The 23010-nt window shown below is 46.9% G+C and overlaps 1 protein-coding gene across 2 annotated transcripts in view; it reads right to left on the minus strand.

The window, feature by feature from the left end:
• The window catches only part of slc7a10a (solute carrier family 7 member 10a), a 277981-nt gene extending 257250 nt beyond the window's left edge, over positions 1 to 20731 (minus strand). The window contains exon 1 of one of the 2 annotated variants that reach the window (XM_072595786.1): positions 20532 to 20731. In XM_072595786.1, coding sequence (XP_072451887.1) covers positions 20532 to 20650 — 119 coding nt within the window. In that variant the 5' untranslated portion in view covers positions 20651 to 20731. The remainder of the gene's footprint in view (positions 1 to 20531) is intronic. The other variant, XM_072595787.1, reaches the window with a different exon arrangement.
• Positions 20732 to 23010: the final 2279 nt, after the last annotated feature.

Raw genomic sequence — 23010 nt, forward strand, 5'->3', positions numbered from 1 at the left:
AGGGGACAGTACAATACAACATAGAGAGGGGACTGTACAATACAACAACACTGAGAGGGGACAGTACAATGCAACACTGAGAGGGGACGGTACAATACAACATAGAGAGGGGACTGTACAATGCAACAACACCAAGAGGGGACAGTACAATGCAACACTGAGAGGGGACGGTACAATGCAACAACACTGAGAGGGGACAGTACAATACAACAACACTGAGAGGGGACAGTACAATACAACATAGAGAGGGGACAGTACAATACAACAACACTGAGAGGGGACAGTACAATACAACAACACAGAGAGGGGACAGTACAATGCAACACTGAGAGGGGACAGTACAATGCAACAACACTGAGAGGGGACAGTACAATACAACAACACAGAGAGGGGACAGTACAATGCAACACTGAGAGGGGACAGTACAATACAACATAGAGAGGGGACAGTACAATACAACAACACCAAGAGGGGACAGTACAATGCAACACTGAGAGGGGACGGTACAATGCAGCAAAACTGAGAGGGGACAGTACAATACAACAACACTGAGAGGGGACAGTACAATGCAACATAGAGAGGGGACTGTACAATACAACAACACTGAGAGGGGACAGTACAATGCAACAACACTGAGAGGGGACAGTACAATACAACATAGAGAGGGGACAGTACAATACAACAACACTGAGAGGGGACAGTACAATACAACACTGAGAGGGGACAGTACAATACAACAACACTGAGAGGGGACAGTACAATACAACATAGAGAGGGGACTGTACAATGCAACAACACTGAGAGGGGACAGTACAATACAACATAGAGAGGGGACAGTACAATACAACAACACCAAGAGGGGACAGTACAATGCAACAACACAGAGAGGGGACAGGACAATGCAACACTGAGAGGGGACAGTACAATACAACAACACCAAGAGGGGGCAGTACAATACAACAACACTGAGTGGGGACGGTACAATGCAGCAACACTGAGGGGATAGTTCAATACAACAACACTGAGAGGGGACAGTACAATGCAACAACACTGAGAGGGGCCAGTACAATGCAGCAACACTGAGGGGATAGTTCAATACAACAACACTGAGAGGGGACAGTACAATACAACAACACTGAGAGGGGACAGTACAATACAACAACACTGAGAGGGGACAGTACAATACAACACTGAGAGGGGACAGTACAATACAACACTGAGAGGGGACAGTACAATGCAACAACACTGAGAGGGGACAGTACAATGCAACAACACTGAGAGGGGACAGTACAATGCAACAACACCAATAGGGGACAGTACAATACAACAGTGAGAGGGGACAGTACAATGCAACACTGAGATGTGCCAGTACAATGCAACAACACTGAGAGGGGCCAGTACAATGCAACAACACTGAGAGGGGACAGTACAATACAACACTGAGAAGGGACAGTACAATGCAACAACACTGAGAGGGGACAGTACAATACAACAACACCAAGAGGGGCCAGTACAATACAACAACACCAAGAGGGGACAGTACAGTACGACAACAACACTGAGACGGGACAGTACAATACAACAACACAGAGAGGGGACAGTACAATGCAACAACACTGAGAGGGGACAGCACAATGCAACAACATTGAGAGGGGACGGTACAATGCAACAACACAGAGAGGGGACAGTACAATGCAACAACACTGAGAGGGGACAGCACAATGCAACAACACTGAGAGGGGACAGCACAATGCAACAACACTGAGAGGGGACGGTACAATGCAGCAAAACTGAGAGGGGACAGTACAATACAACAACACTGAGAGGGGACGGTACAATACAACAACAGTGAGAGGGGACAGTACAATGCAACACTGAGAGGGGACGGTACAATGCAGCAAAACTGAGAGGGGACAGTACAATGCAACAACACTGAGAGGGGACAGTACAATACAACAACACTGAGAGGGGACAGTACAATACAACAACACTGAGAGGGGACAGTACAATACAACAACACTGAGAGGGGACAGTACAATACAACAACACTGAGAGGGGCCAGTACAATGCAACAACACTGAGAGGGGACAGTACAATACAACATAGAGAGGGGACAGTACAATACAACAACACCAAGAGGGGACAGTACAATGCAACAACACAGAGAGGGGACAGGACAATGCAACAACACTGAGAGGGGACAGTACAATGCAACAACATCGAGAGGGGACAGTACAATACAACAACACTGAGAGGGGACAGTACAATACAACAACCCTGAGAGGGGACAGTACAATACAACATAGAGAGGGGACAGTACAATACAACAACACCAAGAGGGGACAGTACAATGCAACAACACAGAGAGGGGACAGGACAATGCAACAACACTGAGAGGGGACAGTACAATGCAACAACATCGAGAGGGGACAGTACAATACAACAACACTGAGAGGGGACAGTACAATACAACAACACTGAGAGGGGACAGTACAATGCAACAACACTGAGAGGGGACGGTACAATGCAGCAAAACTGAGAGGGGACAGTACAATGCAGCAACACTGAGAGGGGACAGTACAATACAACAACACTGAGAGGGGACAGTACAATACAACAAACTGAGAGGGGACTGTACAATACAACAACACTGAGAGGGGACAGTACAATGCAACAACACTGAGAGGGGACAGTACAATGCAGCAAAACTGAGAGGGGACAGTACAATGCAGCAACACTGAGAGGGGACAGTACAATACAACAACACTGAGAGGGGACAGTACAATACAACAAACTGAGAGGGGACTGTACAATACAACAACACTGAGAGGGGACAGTACAATGCAACAACACAGAGGGGACAGTACAATACAACAACACTGAGAGGGGACAGTACAATGCAGCAACACTGAGAGGGGACGGTACAATGCAACAACACAGAGGGGACAGTACAATACAACAACACTGAGAGGGGACAGTACAATGCAGCAACACTGAGAGGGGACGGTACAATGCAACAACACAGAGGGGACAGTACAATACAACAACACTGAGAGGGGACAGTACAATGCAGCAACACTGAGAGGGGACAGTACAATTCAACAACACTGCGGGGGGACAGTACAATACAACAACACTGAGAGGGGACAGTACAATACAACAACACAGAGAGGGGACAGTACAATGCAACAACACTGAGAGGGGACAGCACAATGCAACAACATTGAGAGGGGACGGTACAATGCAACAACACAGAGAGGGGACAGTACAATGCAACAACACTGAGAGGGGACAGCACAATGCAACAACACTGAGAGGGGACAGTACAATGCAACAACACTGAGAGGGGACAGCACAATGCAACAACAGTGAGAGGGGACAGTACAATGCAACACTGAGAGGGGACGGTACAATGCAGCAAAACTGAGAGGGGACAGTACAATACAACAACACTGAGAGGGGACGGTACAATACAACAACAGTGAGAGGGGACAGTACAATGCAACACTGAGAGGGGACGGTACAATGCAGCAAAACTGAGAGGGGACAGTACAATACAACAACACTGAGAGGGGACAGTACAATACAACAACACTGAGAGGGGACAGTACAATACAACATAGAGAGGGGACTGTACAATACAACAACACTGAGAGGGGACAGTACAATGCAACACTGAGAGGGGACGGTACAATACAACATAGAGAGGGGACTGTACAATGCAACAACACCAAGAGGGGACAGTACAATGCAACACTGAGAGGGGACGGTACAATGCAACAACACTGAGAGGGGACAGTACAATACAACAACACTGAGAGGGGACAGTACAATACAACATAGAGAGGGGACAGTACAATACAACAACACTGAGAGGGGACAGTACAATACAACAACACAGAGAGGGGACAGTACAATGCAACACTGAGAGGGGACAGTACAATGCAACAACACTGAGAGGGGACAGTACAATACAACAACACAGAGAGGGGACAGTACAATGCAACACTGAGAGGGGACAGTACAATACAACATAGAGAGGGGACAGTACAATACAACAACACCAAGAGGGGACAGTACAATGCAACACTGAGAGGGGACGGTACAATGCAGCAAAACTGAGAGGGGACAGTACAATACAACAACACTGAGAGGGGACAGTACAATGCAACATAGAGAGGGGACTGTACAATACAACAACACTGAGAGGGGACAGTACAATGCAACAACACTGAGAGGGGACAGTACAATACAACATAGAGAGGGGACAGTACAATACAACAACACTGAGAGGGGACAGTACAATACAACACTGAGAGGGGACAGTACAATACAACAACACTGAGAGGGGACAGTACAATACAACATAGAGAGGGGACTGTACAATGCAACAACACTGAGAGGGGACAGTACAATACAACATAGAGAGGGGACAGTACAATACAACAACACCAAGAGGGGACAGTACAATGCAACAACACAGAGAGGGGACAGGACAATGCAACACTGAGAGGGGACAGTACAATACAACAACACCAAGAGGGGGCAGTACAATACAACAACACTGAGTGGGGACGGTACAATGCAACAACACAGAGGGGACAGTACAATACAACAACACTGAGAGGGGACAGTACAATACAACAACACTGAGAGGGGACAGTACAATGCAACAACACAGAGGGGACAGTACAATACAACAACACTGAGAGGGGACAGTACAATGCAGCAACACTGAGAGGGGACAGTACAATGCAACAACACTAAGAGGGGACAGTACAATACAACAACACTGAGAGGGGACAGTACAATACAACAACACTGAGAGGGGACGGTACAATGCAACAACACAGAGGGGACAGTACAATACAACAACACTGAGAGGGGACAGTACAATACAACAACACTGAGAGGGTACAGTACAATGCAACAACACAGAGGGGACAGTACAATACAACAACACTGAGAGGGGACTGTACAATACAACAACACTGAGAGGGGACAGTACAATACAACAACACTGAGAGGGGACGGTACAATGCAACAACACTGAGAGGGGCTAGTACAATGCAACATCACTGAGAGGGACAGTACAATGCAACACAGAGAGGGGACAGAACAATGCAACAACACTGAGAGGGGACAGTACAATGCAACAACACTGAGAGGGGACAGTACAATGCAACTACACTAAGAGTGGACAGTACAATGCAACAACATCGAGAGGGGACAGTACAATGCAACAACACTGAGAGGGGACAGTACAATACAACACTGAGAGGGGACAGTACAATACAAGATAGAGAGGGGCCAGTACAATGCAGCAACACTGAGGGGATAGTTCAATACAACAACACTGAGAGAGGCCAGTACAATGCAACAACACTGAGAGGGGACAGTACAATGCAACAACACTGAGAGGGGACAGTACAATGCAACAACACTGAGAGGGGACAGTACAATACAACACTGAGAGGGGACAGTACAATGCAACAACACTGAGAGGGGACAGTACAATGCAACAACACCCAGAGGGGACAGTACAATACAACAGTGAGAGGGGACAGTACAATGCAACACTGAGATGTGCCAGTACAATGCAACAACACTGAGAGGGGCCAGTACAATGCAACAACACTGAGAGGGGACAGTACAATGCAACACTGAGATGTGCCAGTACAATGCAACAACACTGAGAGGGGACAGTACAATACAACACTGAGATGTGCCAGTACAATGCAACAACACTGAGAGGGGCCAGTACAATGCAACAACACTGAGAGGGGACAGTACAATACAACAACACTGAGAGGGGACAGTACAATACAACAACACTGAGAGGGGACAGTACAATGCAACAACAGTGAGAGGGGACAGTACAATGCAACAACACCAACAGGGGCCAGTACAATACAACAACACCAAGAGGGGACAGTACAGTACGACAACAACACTGAGACGGGACAGTACAATACAACAACACTGAGAGGGGACAGTACAATGCAACAACACTGAGAGGGGACAGTACAATGCAACAACACTGAGAGGGGACAGCACAATGCAACAACATTGAGAGGGGACGGTACAATGCAACAACACAGAGAGGGGACAGTACAATGCAACAACACTGAGAGGGGACAGCACAATGCAACAACAGTGAGAGGGGACAGTACAATGCAACACTGAGAGGGGACGGTACAATGCAACAACACTGAGAGGGGACAGTACAATACAACATAGAGAGGGGACAGTACAATACAACAACACCAAGAGGGGACAGTACAATGCAACACTGAGAGGGGACGGTACAATGCAGCAAAACTGAGAGGGGACAGTACAATACAACAACACTGAGAGGGGACAGTACAATACAACATAGAGAGGGGACAGTACAATACAACACTGAGAGGGGACAGTACAATGCAACAACACTGAGAGGGGACAGGATAATGCAACATAGAGAGGGGACAGTACAATACAACACTGAGAGGGGACAGTACAATGCAACAACACCAAGAGGGGACAGTACAATGCAACAACACAGAGAGGGGACAGGACAATGCAACAACACTGAGAGGGGACAGTACAATACAACAACACTGAGAGGGGACTGTACAATGCAACAACACTGAGAGGGGACAGTACAATGCAACAACACTGAGAGGGGACAGTACAATACAACAACCCTGAGAGGGGACAGTACAATACAACAACACCAAGAGGGGACAGTACAATGCAACAACACCAAGAGGGGACAGTACAATGCAACAACACAGAGAGGGGACAGGACAATGCAACAACACTGAGAGGGGACAGTACAATGCAACAACATCGAGAGGGGACAGTACAATACAACAACACTGAGAGGGGACAGTACAATACAACAACACTGAGAGGGGACAGTACAATGCAACAGCACTGAGAGGGGACGGTACAATGCAGCAAAACTGAGAGGGGACAGTACAATGCAGCAACACTGAGAGGGGACAGTACAATGCAACAACACTAAGAGGGGACAGTACAATACAACAACACTGAGAGGGGACAGTACAATGCAACAACACTGAGAGGGGACGGTACAATGCAGCAAAACTGAGAGGGGACAGTACAATGCAGCAACACTGAGAGGGGACAGTACAATGCAACAACACTAAGAGGGGACGGTACAATGCAGCAAAACTGAGAGGGGACGGTACAATGCAGCAAAACTGAGAGGGGACAGTACAATGCAGCAACACAGAGAGGGGTCAGTACAATACAACAACACCGAGAGGGGACAGTACAATGCAACAACACAGAGGGGACAGTACAATACAACAACACTGAGAGGGGACAGTACAATACAACAACACTGAGAGGGGACAGTACAATACAACAACACTAAGAGGGGACAGTACAATGCAGCAACACTGAGACGTGACAGTACAATACAACAAACTGAGAGGGGACAGTACAATACAACAACACTGAGAGGGGACGGTACAATGCAGCAACACTGAGAGGGGCTAGTACAATGCAACATCACTGAGAGGGGACAGTACAATGCAACAACACTGAGAGGGGACAGAACAATGCAACAACACTGAGAGGGGACAGTACAATGCAACTACACTAAGAGTGGACAGTACAATGCAACAACACTGAGAGGGGACAGTACAATGCAGCAACACTGAGGGGATAGTTCAATACAACAACACTGAGAGGGGACAGTACAATACAACAACACTGAGAGGGGACAGTACAATCCAACAACACTGAGAGGGGACAGTACAATGCAACAACACTGAGAGGGGACAGTCCAATACAACAACACTGAGAGGGGACAGTACAATACAACACTAAGAGGGGACAGTACAATACAACACTGAGAGGGGACAGTACAATGCAACAACATCGAGAGGGGACAGTACAATACAACAACACTGAGAGGGGACAGTACAATACAACACTGAGAGGGGACAGTACAATACAACAACACTGAGAGGGGACAGTACAATACAACATCACTGAGAGGGGACAGTACAATACAACAGCACTGAGAGGGGACAGTACAATGCAACAACATCGAGAGGGGACAGTACAATACAACAACACTGAGAGGGGACAGTACAATACAACATCACTGAGAGGGGACAGTACAATGCAACAACACTGAGAGGGATAGCACAATGCAACAACAGTGAGAGGGGACAGTACAATACAACAACACTGAGAGGGGACAGTACAATACAACAACACTGAGAGGGGACAGTACAATGCAACAACACTGATAGGGACAGCACAATGCAACAACAGTGAGAGGGGACAGTACAATGCAGCAACACAGAGAGGGGACAGTACAATGCAACAACACTGAGAGGGGACAGTACAATGCAACAACACTAAGTTTGGACAGTACAATGCAACAACACTGAGAGGGACAGCACAATGCAACAACAGTGAGAGGGGACAGTACAATGCAGCAACACCGAGAGGGGACAGTATAATACAACAACACTGAGAGGGGACAGGACAATGCAACAACACTGAGAGGGGACAGTACAATGCAACACTGAGAGGGGACAGTACAATGCAGCAAAACTGAGAGGGGACAGTACAATGCAACAACACTGAGAGGGGACAGTACAATACAACAACACTGAGAGGGGACAGTACAACGCAACAACACAGAGAGGGGACAGTACAATGCAACAACACTGAGAGGGGACAGTACAATACAACAACACTGAGAGGGGACAGGACAATACAACAACACTGAGAGGGGACAGCACAATGCAACAACACTGAGAGGGGACAGTACAATACAACAACACTGAGAGGGGACAGTACAATACAACACTGAGAGGGGACAGTACAATACAACACTGCGAGGGGACAGTACAATGCAACAACACTGAGAGGGGACAGTACAATGCAACAACACTGAGAGGGGACAGTACAATGCAACAACACCAATAGGGGACAGTACAATACAACAGTGAGAGGGGACAGTACAATGCAACACTGAGATGTGCCAGTACAATGCAACAACACTGAGAGGGGCCAGTACAATGCAACAACACTGAGAGGGGACAGTACAATGCAACAACACCAATAGGGGACAGTACAATACAACACTGAGAGGGGACAGTACAATGCAACAACACTGAGAGGGGACAGTACAATGCAACAACACTGAGAGGGGACAGTACAATGCAACAACACCAATAGGGGACAGTACAATACAACAGTGAGAGGGGACAGTACAATGCAACACTGAGATGTGCCAGTACAATGCAACAACACTGAGAAGGGACAGTACAATGCAACAACAGTGAGAGGGGACAGTACAATACAACAACACCAAGAGGGGCCAGTACAATACAACAACACCAAGAGGGGACAGTACAATACAACAACACTGAGAGGGGACAGCACAATGCAACAACATTGAGAGGGGACGGTACAATGCAACAACACAGAGAGGGGACAGTACAATGCAACAACACTGAGAGGGGACAGCACAATGCAACAACACTGAGAGGGGACAGTACAATGCAACAACACTGAGAGGGGACAGCACAATGCAACAACAGTGAGAGGGGACAGTACAATGCAACACTGAGAGGAGACGGTACAATGCAGCAAAACTGAGAGGGGACAGTACAATACAACAACACTGAGAGGGGACGGTACAATACAACAACAGTGAGAGGGGACAGTACAATGCAACACTGAGAGGGGACGGTACAATGCAGCAAAACTGAGAGGGGACAGTACAATGCAACAACACTGAGAGGGGACAGTACAATACAACAACACTGAGAGGGGACAGTACAATACAACAACACTGAGAGGGGACAGTACAATACAACATAGAGAGGGGACTGTACAATGCAACAACACTGAGAGGGGACAGTACAATACAACATAGAGGGGGGGCAGTACAATGCAACAACACTGAGAGGGGACAGTACAATACAACAACCCTGAGAGGGGACAGTACAATACAACATAGAGAGGGGACAGTACAATACAACAACACCAAGAGGGGACAGTACAATGCAACAACACAGAGAGGGGACAGGACAATGCAACAACACTGAGAGGGGACAGTACAATGCAACAACATCGAGAGGGGACAGTACAATACAACAACACTGAGAGGGGACAGTACAATACAACAACACTGAGAGGGGACAGTACAATGCAACAACACTGAGAGGGGACGGTACAATGCAGCAAAACTGAGAGGGGACAGTACAATGCAGCAACACTGAGAGGGGACAGAACAATGCAACAACACTGAGAGGGGACAGTACAATACAACAACACTGAGAGGGGACAGTACAATACAACAACACTGAGAGGGGACAGTACAATGCAACAACACTGAGAGGGGACAGTACAATACAACAACACTGAGAGGGGACAGTACAATACAACAAACTGAGACGGGCCAGTACAATGCAGCAACACTGAGAGGGGACAGTACACTACAACAACACTGAGAGGGGACATTACAATGCAACACAAAGAGGGGACAGTACAGTGCAACAACACTGAGAGGGGACATTACAATGCAACACAAAGAGGGGACAGTACAGTGCAACAACACTGAGAGGGGACAGTACAATGCAACAACACCAAGAGGGGACAGTACAGTACTACAACAACACTGAGAGGGGCCAGTGCAATACAACACTGAGAGGGGACAGTACAATGCAACAACACTGAGAGGGGACAGTACAATATAACATAGAGAGGGGACAGTACCATGCAGCAACACTGAGGGGATAGTTCAGTACAACAACGCTGAGTGGGGCCAGTCCAATGCAACAACACCCAGAGGTGACAGTACAATACAACAGTGAGAGGGGACAGTACAATGCAACAACACTGAGGGGAAAGTACAATATAACAACCCTGAGAGGGGCCAGTACCATGCAACAACACTGAGAGGGGACAGTACAATACAACAACACTGAGAGCGGACAGTACAATGCAACAACACTGAGAGCGGACAGTTCAATGCAACAACCCCGAGAGGGGACAGTACAATACAACAACACTGAGAGGGGACAGTACAATACAACAACACTGAGAGGGGCCAGTACAATGCAACAACACTGAGAGGGGACAGTACAATGCAACACAGAGAGGGGACAGTACAATACAACAACACTGAGAGGGGACAGTACAATGCAACACAGAGAGAGGACAGTAAAATGCAACAACACTGAGAGGGGACTGTACAATGCAACAACACAGAGATAGGACAGTACAATGCAACAACACCGAGAGGGGACAGTACAATACAACAACACTGAGAGGGGACAGCACAATGCAACAACACTGAGAGGGGACAGTACAATACAACAACACTGAGAGGGGACAGCACAATGCAACAACACTGAGAGGGGACAGTACAATACAACATCAGTGAGAGGGGCCAGTACAATGCCACAACACTGAGAGGGGACAGTACAATGCAACAACACTGAGAGGGGACAGTACAATACAACCCAGAGAGGGGACAGTACAATGCAACAACAGTGGTGCCACTGTTTAAGAAGGGTGGTACGGACAAGCCAGGGAACTATAGACCGGTGAGCCTGACCTCGGTGGTGGGTAAGTTGTTGGAGGGAATCCTGAGGGACAGGATTTACATGTATTTGGAAAGGCAAGGACTGATTAGGGATAATCAACATGGCTTTGTGCGTGGGAAATCATGTCTCACAAACTTGATTGAGATTTTTGAGGAAGTTACAAAGAGGATTGATGAGGGCAGCGCAGTTTATATGGACTTCAGTAAGGTATGTTCGACAAGTATCCCCATGGGAGACTGATTAGCAAGGTTAGATTGCATGGAATACAGGGAGAACTAGCCATTTGGATACAGAACTGGCTCAAAGGTAGAAGACAGAGGGTGGTGGTGGAGAGTTATTTTTCAGACTGGAGGCCTGTGACCAATGGAGTGCCACAGGATCGGTGCTGGATCCTCTACTTTTTGTCATTTATATAAATGATTTGGATGCGAGCATAAGAGGACAGTGAGTAAGTTTGCAGATGACACCAAAATTGGAGGTGTAGTGGACAATGAAGAGGGTTACCTCAGATTACAACAGGATCTGGACCAGATGGGCCAATGGACTGAGATGTGGCAATATAATACAACAACACTGAGAGGGGACAGTACAATACAACAAAACTGAGAGGGTTCCTTTTCTCAGCGGGTAGTAGATGGGGTCTAACTCAATGTGTTTGTTGATAGAGTTCTGGTTGGAATGCCACGCTTCTAGGAATTCTCATGTGTCTCTCTGTTTGGCTTGTCCTCGGATGGATGTGTTGTCCCAGTCGGAGTGGTGTCCCTTCTTGTCTGTATGTCACGATACCAATAATAATAGATCATGTCGTTTGTGGCTAGTTGGTGTTCATGTATCCTGGTGGCTAGTTTTCTGCCTGTTTGTCCAAAGTAGTGTGTGTTACAGTCCTTGCACAGTATTTTGTAAATGACATTAGTTTTGTTGCCGCCTGTATAGGGTCTTTCAAGTTCATTAGCTGCTGTTTTCGTGTGTTGATGGGTTTGTGGGCTACCGTGATGCTAAGAGGTCTGAGTAGTCTGGCAGTCATTTCTGAGATGTCTTTGAAGTAGGGGAGAGTGGTGAGGGTTTGAGGAAGGTTTTGTCTGCTTGTTTGGGTTTGTTGCTGAGAAATCACTGGACTGTGTTCATTGGGTATCTATTCTTTTTGAATACACTGTCTAGGTGATTTTCCTCTGCTCTGTGTAGTCCCTCTGTGCTGCAGTGAGAGGTGGCTCATCGAAATAATGTTCTGATGCAGCTTCGTTTGTGGGTGTTGGGATGATTGTTTCTGTAGTTCAGTATTTGGTCAGTATGTGTTGTTTTCCTGTAGACACGGGTTTGAAGTTCCCCATTGGCTGTTCGCTCTAATGTGACAGCTAGGAATGGCAGTTTGTTGTTGTTTTCCTTCTCTTTTTAGTGAATTTTAGATCAGTGAGGGGATTATTGATGGTCTTGAAGGTTTCCTCTAACTTGTTGTGTTTAGTGATGACTACGGTGTCATCCACGTAGCAGACCCAGAGTTTGGGTTGGATGGTTGGCAGAGCTGTTTGTTTGAGTCTCTGCATTACTGCCTCTGCTAAGAACCCTGATATCGGAGATCCCATGTCGTTCCGTTGGTTTGTTTGTAGGTTTTGCTGTTGAAGGTGAAGTGGGTGGTAAGGCATAGGTCCACTAGCTTGGCGATACTGTCCTTGCTGATGAAGTTGGTGGTGTTTGGTGTATGTGTCTTTGGGTCTTCTAATAGTGTAGTCAGTGTTTCCTTGGCCAGGTTAATGTTGATTGATGTAAACAGGGCTGTTACATCAAAGGAGACCATTATTTCATCCTCTTCTATCTTAGCAACTTTGATGGTCTTCAGGAATTCAGGGGTAGAGTGGATGGAGTAGTGTGAGTCTTCTACTTAGTGTTTTAGTCTTACAGACTGGCCCAGGGGCTACATGAAAGTTGGTGTTCCAGGACATCCCAGGGCAAGCCAAACAGAGACATGCACGAGAATTCCTAGAAGCGTGGCATTCTAACCGGAACTCTATCAACAAACACATCGAGTTAGACCCCATCTACCAACCCCTGAGAAAAGGAACAGGAAGTGACTTCACCACAGGAAATAACATCACCACAGGAAATGACATCACCAACCCAAAGTAATCCAAACACATAAATAGAAAGCAGGAATTTTCAGCATTGCTTCGCCTGAGGCCCACTGAAGATGTTACCTAGTAGGGTAACGAAAGATCTGGAAATGAACCTTCCAGCTCAGTGAACAAACCTACATCCAAAACCTCAACCTGAGCTACAAATCTTCTCAAAACTCACGAAGACCCTATGGGTGCAATATGCTAAAACTGGCCCGAAAATGGGAAATGAATGCTATCCGACAGAGTGCCACCCGCAAACAGCTGTACTTCCTGCATGAATGCCTAAGGAAACGGGTGCTACCTAAATGTCTTCAGTACAAACCTCCCCTTAACACCCCACTAACCATAAGAATAGCAGAGCAAAACGCCTGCAGAATGCTGAGAGAAATTATTAATGATGACCACAACAGACTCCGGGAAATTTTGCATCAAAATCCTTTACTCAGTCATGCAACAGACCACGATTGGACAGACACAGTACAACAAGATATTAGACAGCGACAAACACAGAAAATAAAAAAAACTAGACCTGCAGAAAAAACTAGATAAACTAACACAAAGTAACAACAATAACAACACAGAAGCTTGGATAAAAAAAAACTTATCTGACCGACCCTTAACAGACACTGAAAAAGCTGTCTTAGTAAGAGGATTAAATTACAACTGCCAGGATGTGGACAAGAAAGATTTCTTAGCAGCATTAGAAACAGCACTGAAAGACAACCAACTCACAGAAGAAACCCAGCAAACTATCAGACAGACAGTCGCACCAACATTAAGCAGGAAACAGGAAGGAAACACACTCAATACACAAGAAAGGAAAGCACTGGAAAAACTAGAAAAAATAAAAACATTGTTCCCCTACCTGCAGACAAAGGACACTTGACAGTCATTTTAAATCAAAGAGACTACATTGAAAAAGCGAACACACTACTTGCAGATACCAACACTTACCAACAAGTGGCGATAGACCTGGCCCCACAACTAGAGAACCAAATCACAGCCCTTATCAAAAAACTTGAGAAATCTGGAGAAATAAATAAGACCGACTTCCAAAAAAATGAAACCAGGCGGATCCAACACACCATGCTTCTACAGATTACCCAAAATTCACAACCCAGGAGCCCCCCTCAGACTCATAGTCTCACTACCTGGAACACCAACTTCCAGACTGGCCAAGGAGCTACACCAAAGACTAACATGCCTAGTAGAAGACTCACATAACTCCATCCACTCTACCCCTGAATTCCTGAAGACCATCAAAGTTGCTAAGATAGAAGAGGATGAAATAATGGTCTCCTTTGATGTAACAGCCCTGTTTACATCAATCAACATTAACCTGGTCAAGGAAACACTGACTACACTATTAGAAGACCCAAAGACACATACACCATACGCCACCAACTTCATCAGCAAGGACAGTATTGTCAAACTAGTGGACCTATGCCTTACCACCCACTTCACTTTCAACAGCAAAACCTACAAACAAACCAACGGAACGACATGGGATCTCCGATATCAGGGTTCTTAGCAGAGGCAGTAATGCAGAGACTCAAACAAACAGCTCTGCCAACCATCCAACCCAAACTCTGGGTCCGCTACGTGGATGACACCGTAGTCATCACTAAACACAACAAGTTAGAGGAAACCTTCAAGACCATCAATAATACCTTTACTGGCATAAAATTCACTAAAGAGGAGGAAAACAACAACAAACTCAGCCACAAACCCAAACAAGCTGACAAAACCCATCCTCAAACCCTCGCCACTCTCCCCTACATCAAAGACATCTCAGAAATGACTGCCAGACTACTCAGACCCCTTTGCATCATGGTAGCCCATAAACCCACCAACACACTAAAACAGCAGTGAATGAATTTGAAGGACTCTATACAGACAACAAGCAAAACTAATGTCATTTACAAAATACCGTGCAAGGACTGTAACAAACACTATATTGGACAAACAGGCAGAAAACTAGCCACCAGGATACATGAACATCAACTAGCCACAAAAAGACATGACCCACTCTCACTAGAATCCTCAAATATGAATGAGGAAGGACACCACTTCATCTGGGACAACACATCCATCCGAGGACAAGCCAAACAGAGACACACATGAGAATTCCTAGGACCATGGCATTCCAACTGGAACTCTATCAACAAACACATTGAGTTAGACCCCGTCTACCACCCCCTGAGAAAAGGAACAGGAAATTACATCACCACAGGAAATGACATCACCAACCCAAACATATAAATAGAAAGTAGGAATTTTCAGCATTGCTTTGCATGAGGTCTGCTAAAGATGTTACCTATTAAGGTAACAAAATGTCTGGAAATGAACCTTCCAGCTCAGCGAGCAAACCTACATCCAAAACCTCAACCTGAGCTACAAATCTTCTCAAAACTTGCTTTGGAAAGAGGAGATTTACTCGGATGTTGCCTGGTATGGAGGGAGGGTCTTACAAGGAAAGGCTGAGGGAACTGAGGCTGTTTTCATTAGAGAGAAGGTGACTTAATCGAGACCTATAAGATAATCAGAGGGTCAGATCGGGTGGACAGGGAGAGCCTTTTTCCTCACATGGTGATGGCTAACACAAGGGGACATAGCTTTAAATGGAGGGGTGATAGACTTAGGACAGATATCAGGGGTAGTTTCTTCACTCAGAGAGTAGGGGCATGGAACAGCCTGCCTGAAACTGTAGTAGACTCACTGACATTAAGGTAACATTTTTTACAAACCCACCGACTCCCACAGCTACCTGGATTACACCTCTACCCACCCTATCTCTTGCAAAAATGCCATCCCGTATTCCCAATTTCTCTGCCTTCACCGTATCTGTTCCCAGGAGGACCAGTTCCACCACAGAACACACCAGATGGCCTCCTTCTTTAGAGACCGCAATTTCCCTTCCCACGTGGTTAAAGATGCCCTCCAACGCATCTCGTCCACATCCCGCACCTCCGTCCTCAGACCCCACCCCTCCAACCGTAACAAGGACAGAACACCCTGGTGCTCACCTTCCACCCTACAAACCTTCGCATCAACCAAATCATCCGCCGACATTTCCGCCACCTCCAAATAGACCCCACCACCAGGAATATATTTCCCTCCCCACCCCTTTCCACCTTCCACAAAGACCATTTCCTCTGTGACTACCTGGTCAGGTCCACACCCCCAAACAACCCACCCTCCCATCCTGGCACCTTCCCCTGCCACCGCAGGAACTGTAAAACCTGTGCCCACACCTCCTCCCTCACCTCTATCCAAGGCCCTAAAGGAGCCTTCCACATCCATCAAAGTTTCACCTGCACATCCACCAATATCATTTATTGTGTCCGTTGCTCCCGATGTGGTCTCCTCTACATTGGGGAGACTGGGCGCCTCCTAGCAGAGCGCTTTAGGGAACATCTCCGGGACACCCGCACCAATCAACCACACCGCCCCGTGGCCCAACATTTCAACTCCCCCTCCCACTCTGCCGAGGACATGGAGGTCCTGGGCCTCCTTCCCCGCCGCTCCCTCACCACCAGACGCCTGGAGGAAGAACGCCTCATCTTCCGCCTCGGAACACTTCAACCCCAGGGCATCAATGTGGACTTCAACAGTTTCCTCATTTCCCCTTCCCCCACCTCACCCTAGTTCTAAACTTCCAGCTCAGTAACTGTCCCCATGACTTGTCCGGACTTGTCCTACCTGCCTATCTCCTTTTCCACCTATCCACTCCACCCTCTCCTCCTTGACCTATCACCTTCATCCCCTCCCCCACTCACCCATTGTACTCTATGCTACTCTCTCCCCACCCCCACCCTCCTCTAGCTTATCTCTCCACCCTTCAGGCTCACTGCCTTTATTCCTGATGAAGGGGTTTTGCCCGAAACGTCGATTTCGCTGCTCGTTGGATGCTGCCTGAACTGCTGTGCTCTTCCAGCACCACTAATCCACTAACATTAAGGGCATTTAAATGGACATTGGACATAGATATGGATAATAATGGAACAGTGTAGGTTAGATGGGCATCAGATTAATTTCACAGGTCAGCGCACCATCGAGGGCTGAAGGGCCTGTACTGTGCTGTAACATTCTCTGTCCTCTGGGTGGGAGATTTCGCTGTCCATCACCAAGGGTGACTCAACAGCAGCATTACTGATCGAGCTGGTCGGGTTCTAAAGGACATCGCTGCTGGACTGGGTGAAGGAACCAGCAAGAGGGAAAAACATACTTCACCTCATCCTTACCAATCTGCCAGTTGTAGGTACATCTGTCCATGACAGTATCGGTAAGAGTGACCAGCGCACAGTCCCTGTGGAGACTTCACATTGAGAATACCCTCCATCGTGTTGTATAGCACTACCACTGTGCTAAATGGGACAGACTTCAAACAGATTGAGCAACTCAAGACCAGGCAGAGGTGGGGATGATCACTGATGCTTGTGCAACGTTAAGCGATAGTTCTGACTCCTTAGTCCATTTTCAATTGCAACAAGATCTGGACAATAACCAGGCTTGGGCTGACAAGTGACAAGTAAATGTGTGCCACACAAATCTCCATTAAGATACAATCTGACCATTGCCTCTTAACACCCAATAGTGTTACCATCTCTGAATCCCCCACAACCAATACCTTGGGGGTGACCATTGACCAGAAACTGAATTGGACTCATCACATTAACACTGTGGCTGCAAGGTCAACTCACCTCCTGATTCCCCAAAAGCCAAATGATCTCACACCAGGTTAGAGTCCAACAGGTTTATTTGCAAGCACTGCTCCTTCATCAGGTAGTGGGGCAAGATCATAAGACACAGAATTTACAGTAAAAGACCAAAGTGTCAAACATCTGATGCAATTACAGGGCGACCACCATTTCCATGGAGTCAGTTTCCGCGGTTTCCGTTACCCGCAGTTTACTGCGGCCTGAACATATTACATGGAATGTTCCAGAACCAGGACCAGGGGGCTGTGAGGGAGGTAAAGTCCCCATTGAAATGAATGGCTTTGCTCCTATCCATGGTTACAGGCTTCCAAGGTAGGTCCTGGAACATTTCCCCCAGGGGTACGGGGTGGGGGAGGTGGGGGGAGCTGAACAAACCTAGAGTATTGTGTACAGTTCTGGTCACTGCATTATCTAGGAAGGATGTGGAAACTTTGGAAAGGGTTCAGAGGTGATTTACTAGGAGGTTGCCTGGTATGGAGGGAAGATCTTACGAGGAAAGGCTGAGGCACTTGAGGCTGTTTTCATTGGAGAGAAGAAGGTTGAGAGGTGACTTAATTGAGACATATAAGATAATCAGAGGGTTAGATAGTGTGGACAGGGAGAGCCTTTTTCCCCGGATGGTGATGGCTAGCACGAGGGGCCATATCGGATAGATGTCAGGGTGGTAGTTTCTTTACTCAGAGAGTAGTAGGGACATGGAACGCACTGCCTACAACAGTAGTAGACTCGCCAACTTTAAGGGCATTTAAATGGTCATTGGATAAACGTTTGGATGACAATGGAACCAGATGGGTCCAACAGACCATGCTTCAATGGATTACCCAAAATTCACAAACCACGAGCCCCCCTCAGACCCATAGTCTCGCTACCTGGAACAGCAACTTACAGATTGGCCAAGGAGCTACACCAAAGACTACAACACCTAGTAGAAGACTCAGATAACTCCATCCACTCCACCCAAGAATTCCTGAAGACCATCAAAGACACTAAGATAGTGTCTTGCAATGGAATAGTGTCAGATAGATAGGCTTCAGATTGGTTCCACAGGTCGGTACAACATCAAGAGCCGAAGGGCCTATACTATACAGTTATGTACTCTGTTCTATGTGTAAGTGTGTGTGTGTGTGTAGTGCACATTCCTGATGAAGGGCTCCTGCCCGAAACGTCGATTTTTCTGCTCCTTGGATGCTGCCTGACCTGCTGTGCTTTTCCAGCACCACTCTAATCTTCACTGAAGATGTTACCTGGTATGGTGACGAAACGTCTGAAAACGAACCTTCCAGCTCAGCGAGCAAACCTACATCCAAAACCTCAACCTGAGCTACAAATCTTCTCAAAATTTGCTATCTATAAATTCTGTTTCCTATGATCCTGCCCCACTAGCTCCCTGACAAAGGAGCTGCGCTCTGAAAGCTTGTAGTTACAAATACACCGGGTGTTGTGTGATTTTTAACTTTGTACACCCCAGTCCAACACCGGCACCTCCACCTCCTGACTCCCCAAAGCCTGTCCACCATCTACAAGGTACAAGTCAGGAGGGTGATGGAATATTCCCCACTCCCCTGGATGGGGCAGCTCTAACAACACTCAAGAAGCTCAACACCATCCAGGAGAAAACAGCTGCTTGATTGGCACCACATCCTCAAACATCCCCTCCCTCCACCACCAACACTCAGTAGCAGCAGTGTGTACTATCTACAAGATGCACTGTAGAAATCCACCAAAGACCCTCAGACAGCACCTTCCAAACCCACACCCACTTCCATCTCAAAGGACAAGGGCAGCAAATACATGGGAACACCACCCCCTGCAAGTTCCCCTCCAAGCCCCTCACCATCCTGACTTGGAAATATATCACCATTCCTTCAGTGTCACTGGGTCAGAATCCTGGAATTCCCTCCCACAGGGACATTGTGGGTCTACCTACAGCACGTGGACTGCAGCGGTTCAAGAAGGCAGCTCACCCCCACCTTCTCAAGGGGCAACTAGGGGCGGGTAATAAATACTGGGCCCAGCTGCTGACACCCATGTCCCATGAATGAATTTTTGAAAATCCCTGAACACTGCAGATATCCCAGCAATCCCCAAGTACTGTGAGAATTCGCAGATACCCCGGTAATCCTCCGAATACAGTCTTGACATAAGTGTAGTCTCCTCCAGACTTGGTTATGGTCACTCCAAGCTCAGCGTAACAAAGGGAACCAATCATTGTGACGAATCCAGCCAGCATCCAGATAATAAGAGCTAGGCCCACAGAACCAGCATGCTCCAGGACTCCTTTTGGGGAGATGAAGATTCCAGAACCAATGATATTCCCTATGGAAAGGACACAGGCGTTATAATCATCAAACATTCACACTCTGTCACAGCACATAATGAGGCCTTCTGGCCCCTCACTGCTGGTACTATCGCTTATTGAAGTTCCCAAATAGGGGTTTGGGTGGTGAGGAAGGTGTTTGGTACGCTTGCCTTAATTGGTCAGTGCTTTGAGTATAGGAATTGGGGGGGTCATGTTGCAGCTGTACAGGATATTGGTGAGGCCACTTTTAGAATACTGCATTCAATTCTGGTCTCCCTATTGTAGGAAAGGTGTTGTTAAAGGAGAAAGAGTGCAGAAAAGATTTACCAGGATGTTGCTGGGATTGGACAGTTTGAGTTATAAAGAAAGGTTAGATAGACTGGGATGTTTTTCCCTGCAGTGTTGAAGGCTGAGGGGTGACCTTACAGAGGTTTATAAAATCATGAGAGGCATGGAGAGGGTAAATAGACAAGGCCTTATCCCCGGGGTGGGGGAGTTCAGAACTTCTGCATTTGTTACACACACTCAGTTAGTCCAATCAATGTTGTCTAAAACTAACTGCTGACTAGGGCCGAGGTCTGTTCCCTGAGCAGTACAGAGTCAGTGGAAGTGAGGTCATTCTCAAGGTCATTCTGACCAAGTACCAGGATTGGTTGGACCAGTCCTAGGCAGCTCCTTAACCAGGACTGAAAGATCAGAGCTGGGTTGCTAGGGGCTTGTCACATGGAGCTACTAAGAGTGCAGATGCCAGGGCTCCTGGCTCTGCATACAGATGACGCTGAGTGCCCTTGGCACCAACACCATTCAACATTGACAAACAAGACATTTTTCATGCAGTTCCTTGTCTTTGACAGAACTATTCACTGAGACTCACAGTGTCCCTACACGGCCACAGGGTATTCCTGAGCCTCCATTTGCCTCAAAATGATTTTTATCATGAGTTTCCTGAAACTTGTGAATCAAAATGAGGGGAGGCCATTCATTGAATTCATGACTAATCCATCCCCCATCTTCACAAACCTGACCTGACCCTATATTCCTTCATGCAAACACTGACAAACGCCCACGTAAAATTAACAATTAATTTAACATCAAGTGCCATTTTCCAAAGAGAATCCCAAACTTCCATGTCTCTGTGTGTTGGTATTTTTTCCTCATTTTTCTTGTGAGGTTGAACAGCCCGTTCCTGTTCCTATGTTCCTGAAAGGTCTGACTCTAACTTTCAACAATGTTCCTTTGTCCTTGACTCCTGACCTTTGGAAGTTGTTTCTCTCTGTCTACCCGGCCTGCCTCCTTAATGTGATGAAAGGTTCAATTAAATCGCCACATTAACCTTCTTGTATCCAGAGACCAGTTCCTTCTCTCATTTAACCCCTGCAGCCGATCTATCACTAGAACAATAAACAGTACAGCACAGCAACAGGCCCTTCGACTCACCAAGCCTGTACCAACACATGGTGCCTTTCTAAACTAAAAACCTTTTGTCCCATGCAGCCCATATCTCTCTCTCTCTTCCCTGTCTATTCATGTATCATCAAAATGCCTGTTGGTAATGTATCAGCGTCTACCACCTCCTCTGGCAGCACATTCCAGGCACTTACTACCCTCTGTGTGAAAAAATACACCTCCGTCTCCTTTAAACCTTCCCCCTTTCACCTTAACCCATGTCTCCTAGTAATTGATATTTCTCCCCAGGGAGAAAGACTCGGACTGTCCATTCTATGCATGCTCTCATAATTTTGTAAACTTCTGTCAGGTCACCCCTCAGCCTGTGATGTTCAGGTGAAAACAAATGGTGTCATCTGTAAACTTACTAACTGTACCTCTTATACTCACATCCAAATCATTTACGTAAATGACAAAAAGTAGAGGACCCAGCACCGATCCTTGTGGCACTCCACTGGTCACAGGCCTCCAGTCTGAAAAACAACCCTCCACCACCACCCTCTGTCTTCTACCTTTGAGCCAGTTCTGTATCCAAATGGCGAGTTCTCCCTGTATTCCGTGAGATCTAACCTTGCTAACCAGTCTCCCATGGGGAACCTTGTCAAACACCTTACTGAAGTCCATATAGATCACATCTACTGCTCTGCCCTCATCAATCCTCTTTGTCACTTCTTCAAAAAACTCAATCAAGTTTGTGAGACATGATTTCCTACGCACAAAGCCATGTTGACTATCCCGAATCAGTCCTTTCCTTTCCAAATACATGTAAATCCTGTCCCTCAGGATTCCCTCCAACAACTTGCCCACCACCGAGGTCAGGCTCACTGGTCTATAGTTCCCTGGCT

The sequence above is a fragment of the Chiloscyllium punctatum genome, chromosome 26 (genome assembly GCF_047496795.1).
Source record: "Chiloscyllium punctatum isolate Juve2018m chromosome 26, sChiPun1.3, whole genome shotgun sequence".
Classification (NCBI taxonomy): domain Eukaryota; kingdom Metazoa; phylum Chordata; class Chondrichthyes; order Orectolobiformes; family Hemiscylliidae; genus Chiloscyllium; species Chiloscyllium punctatum.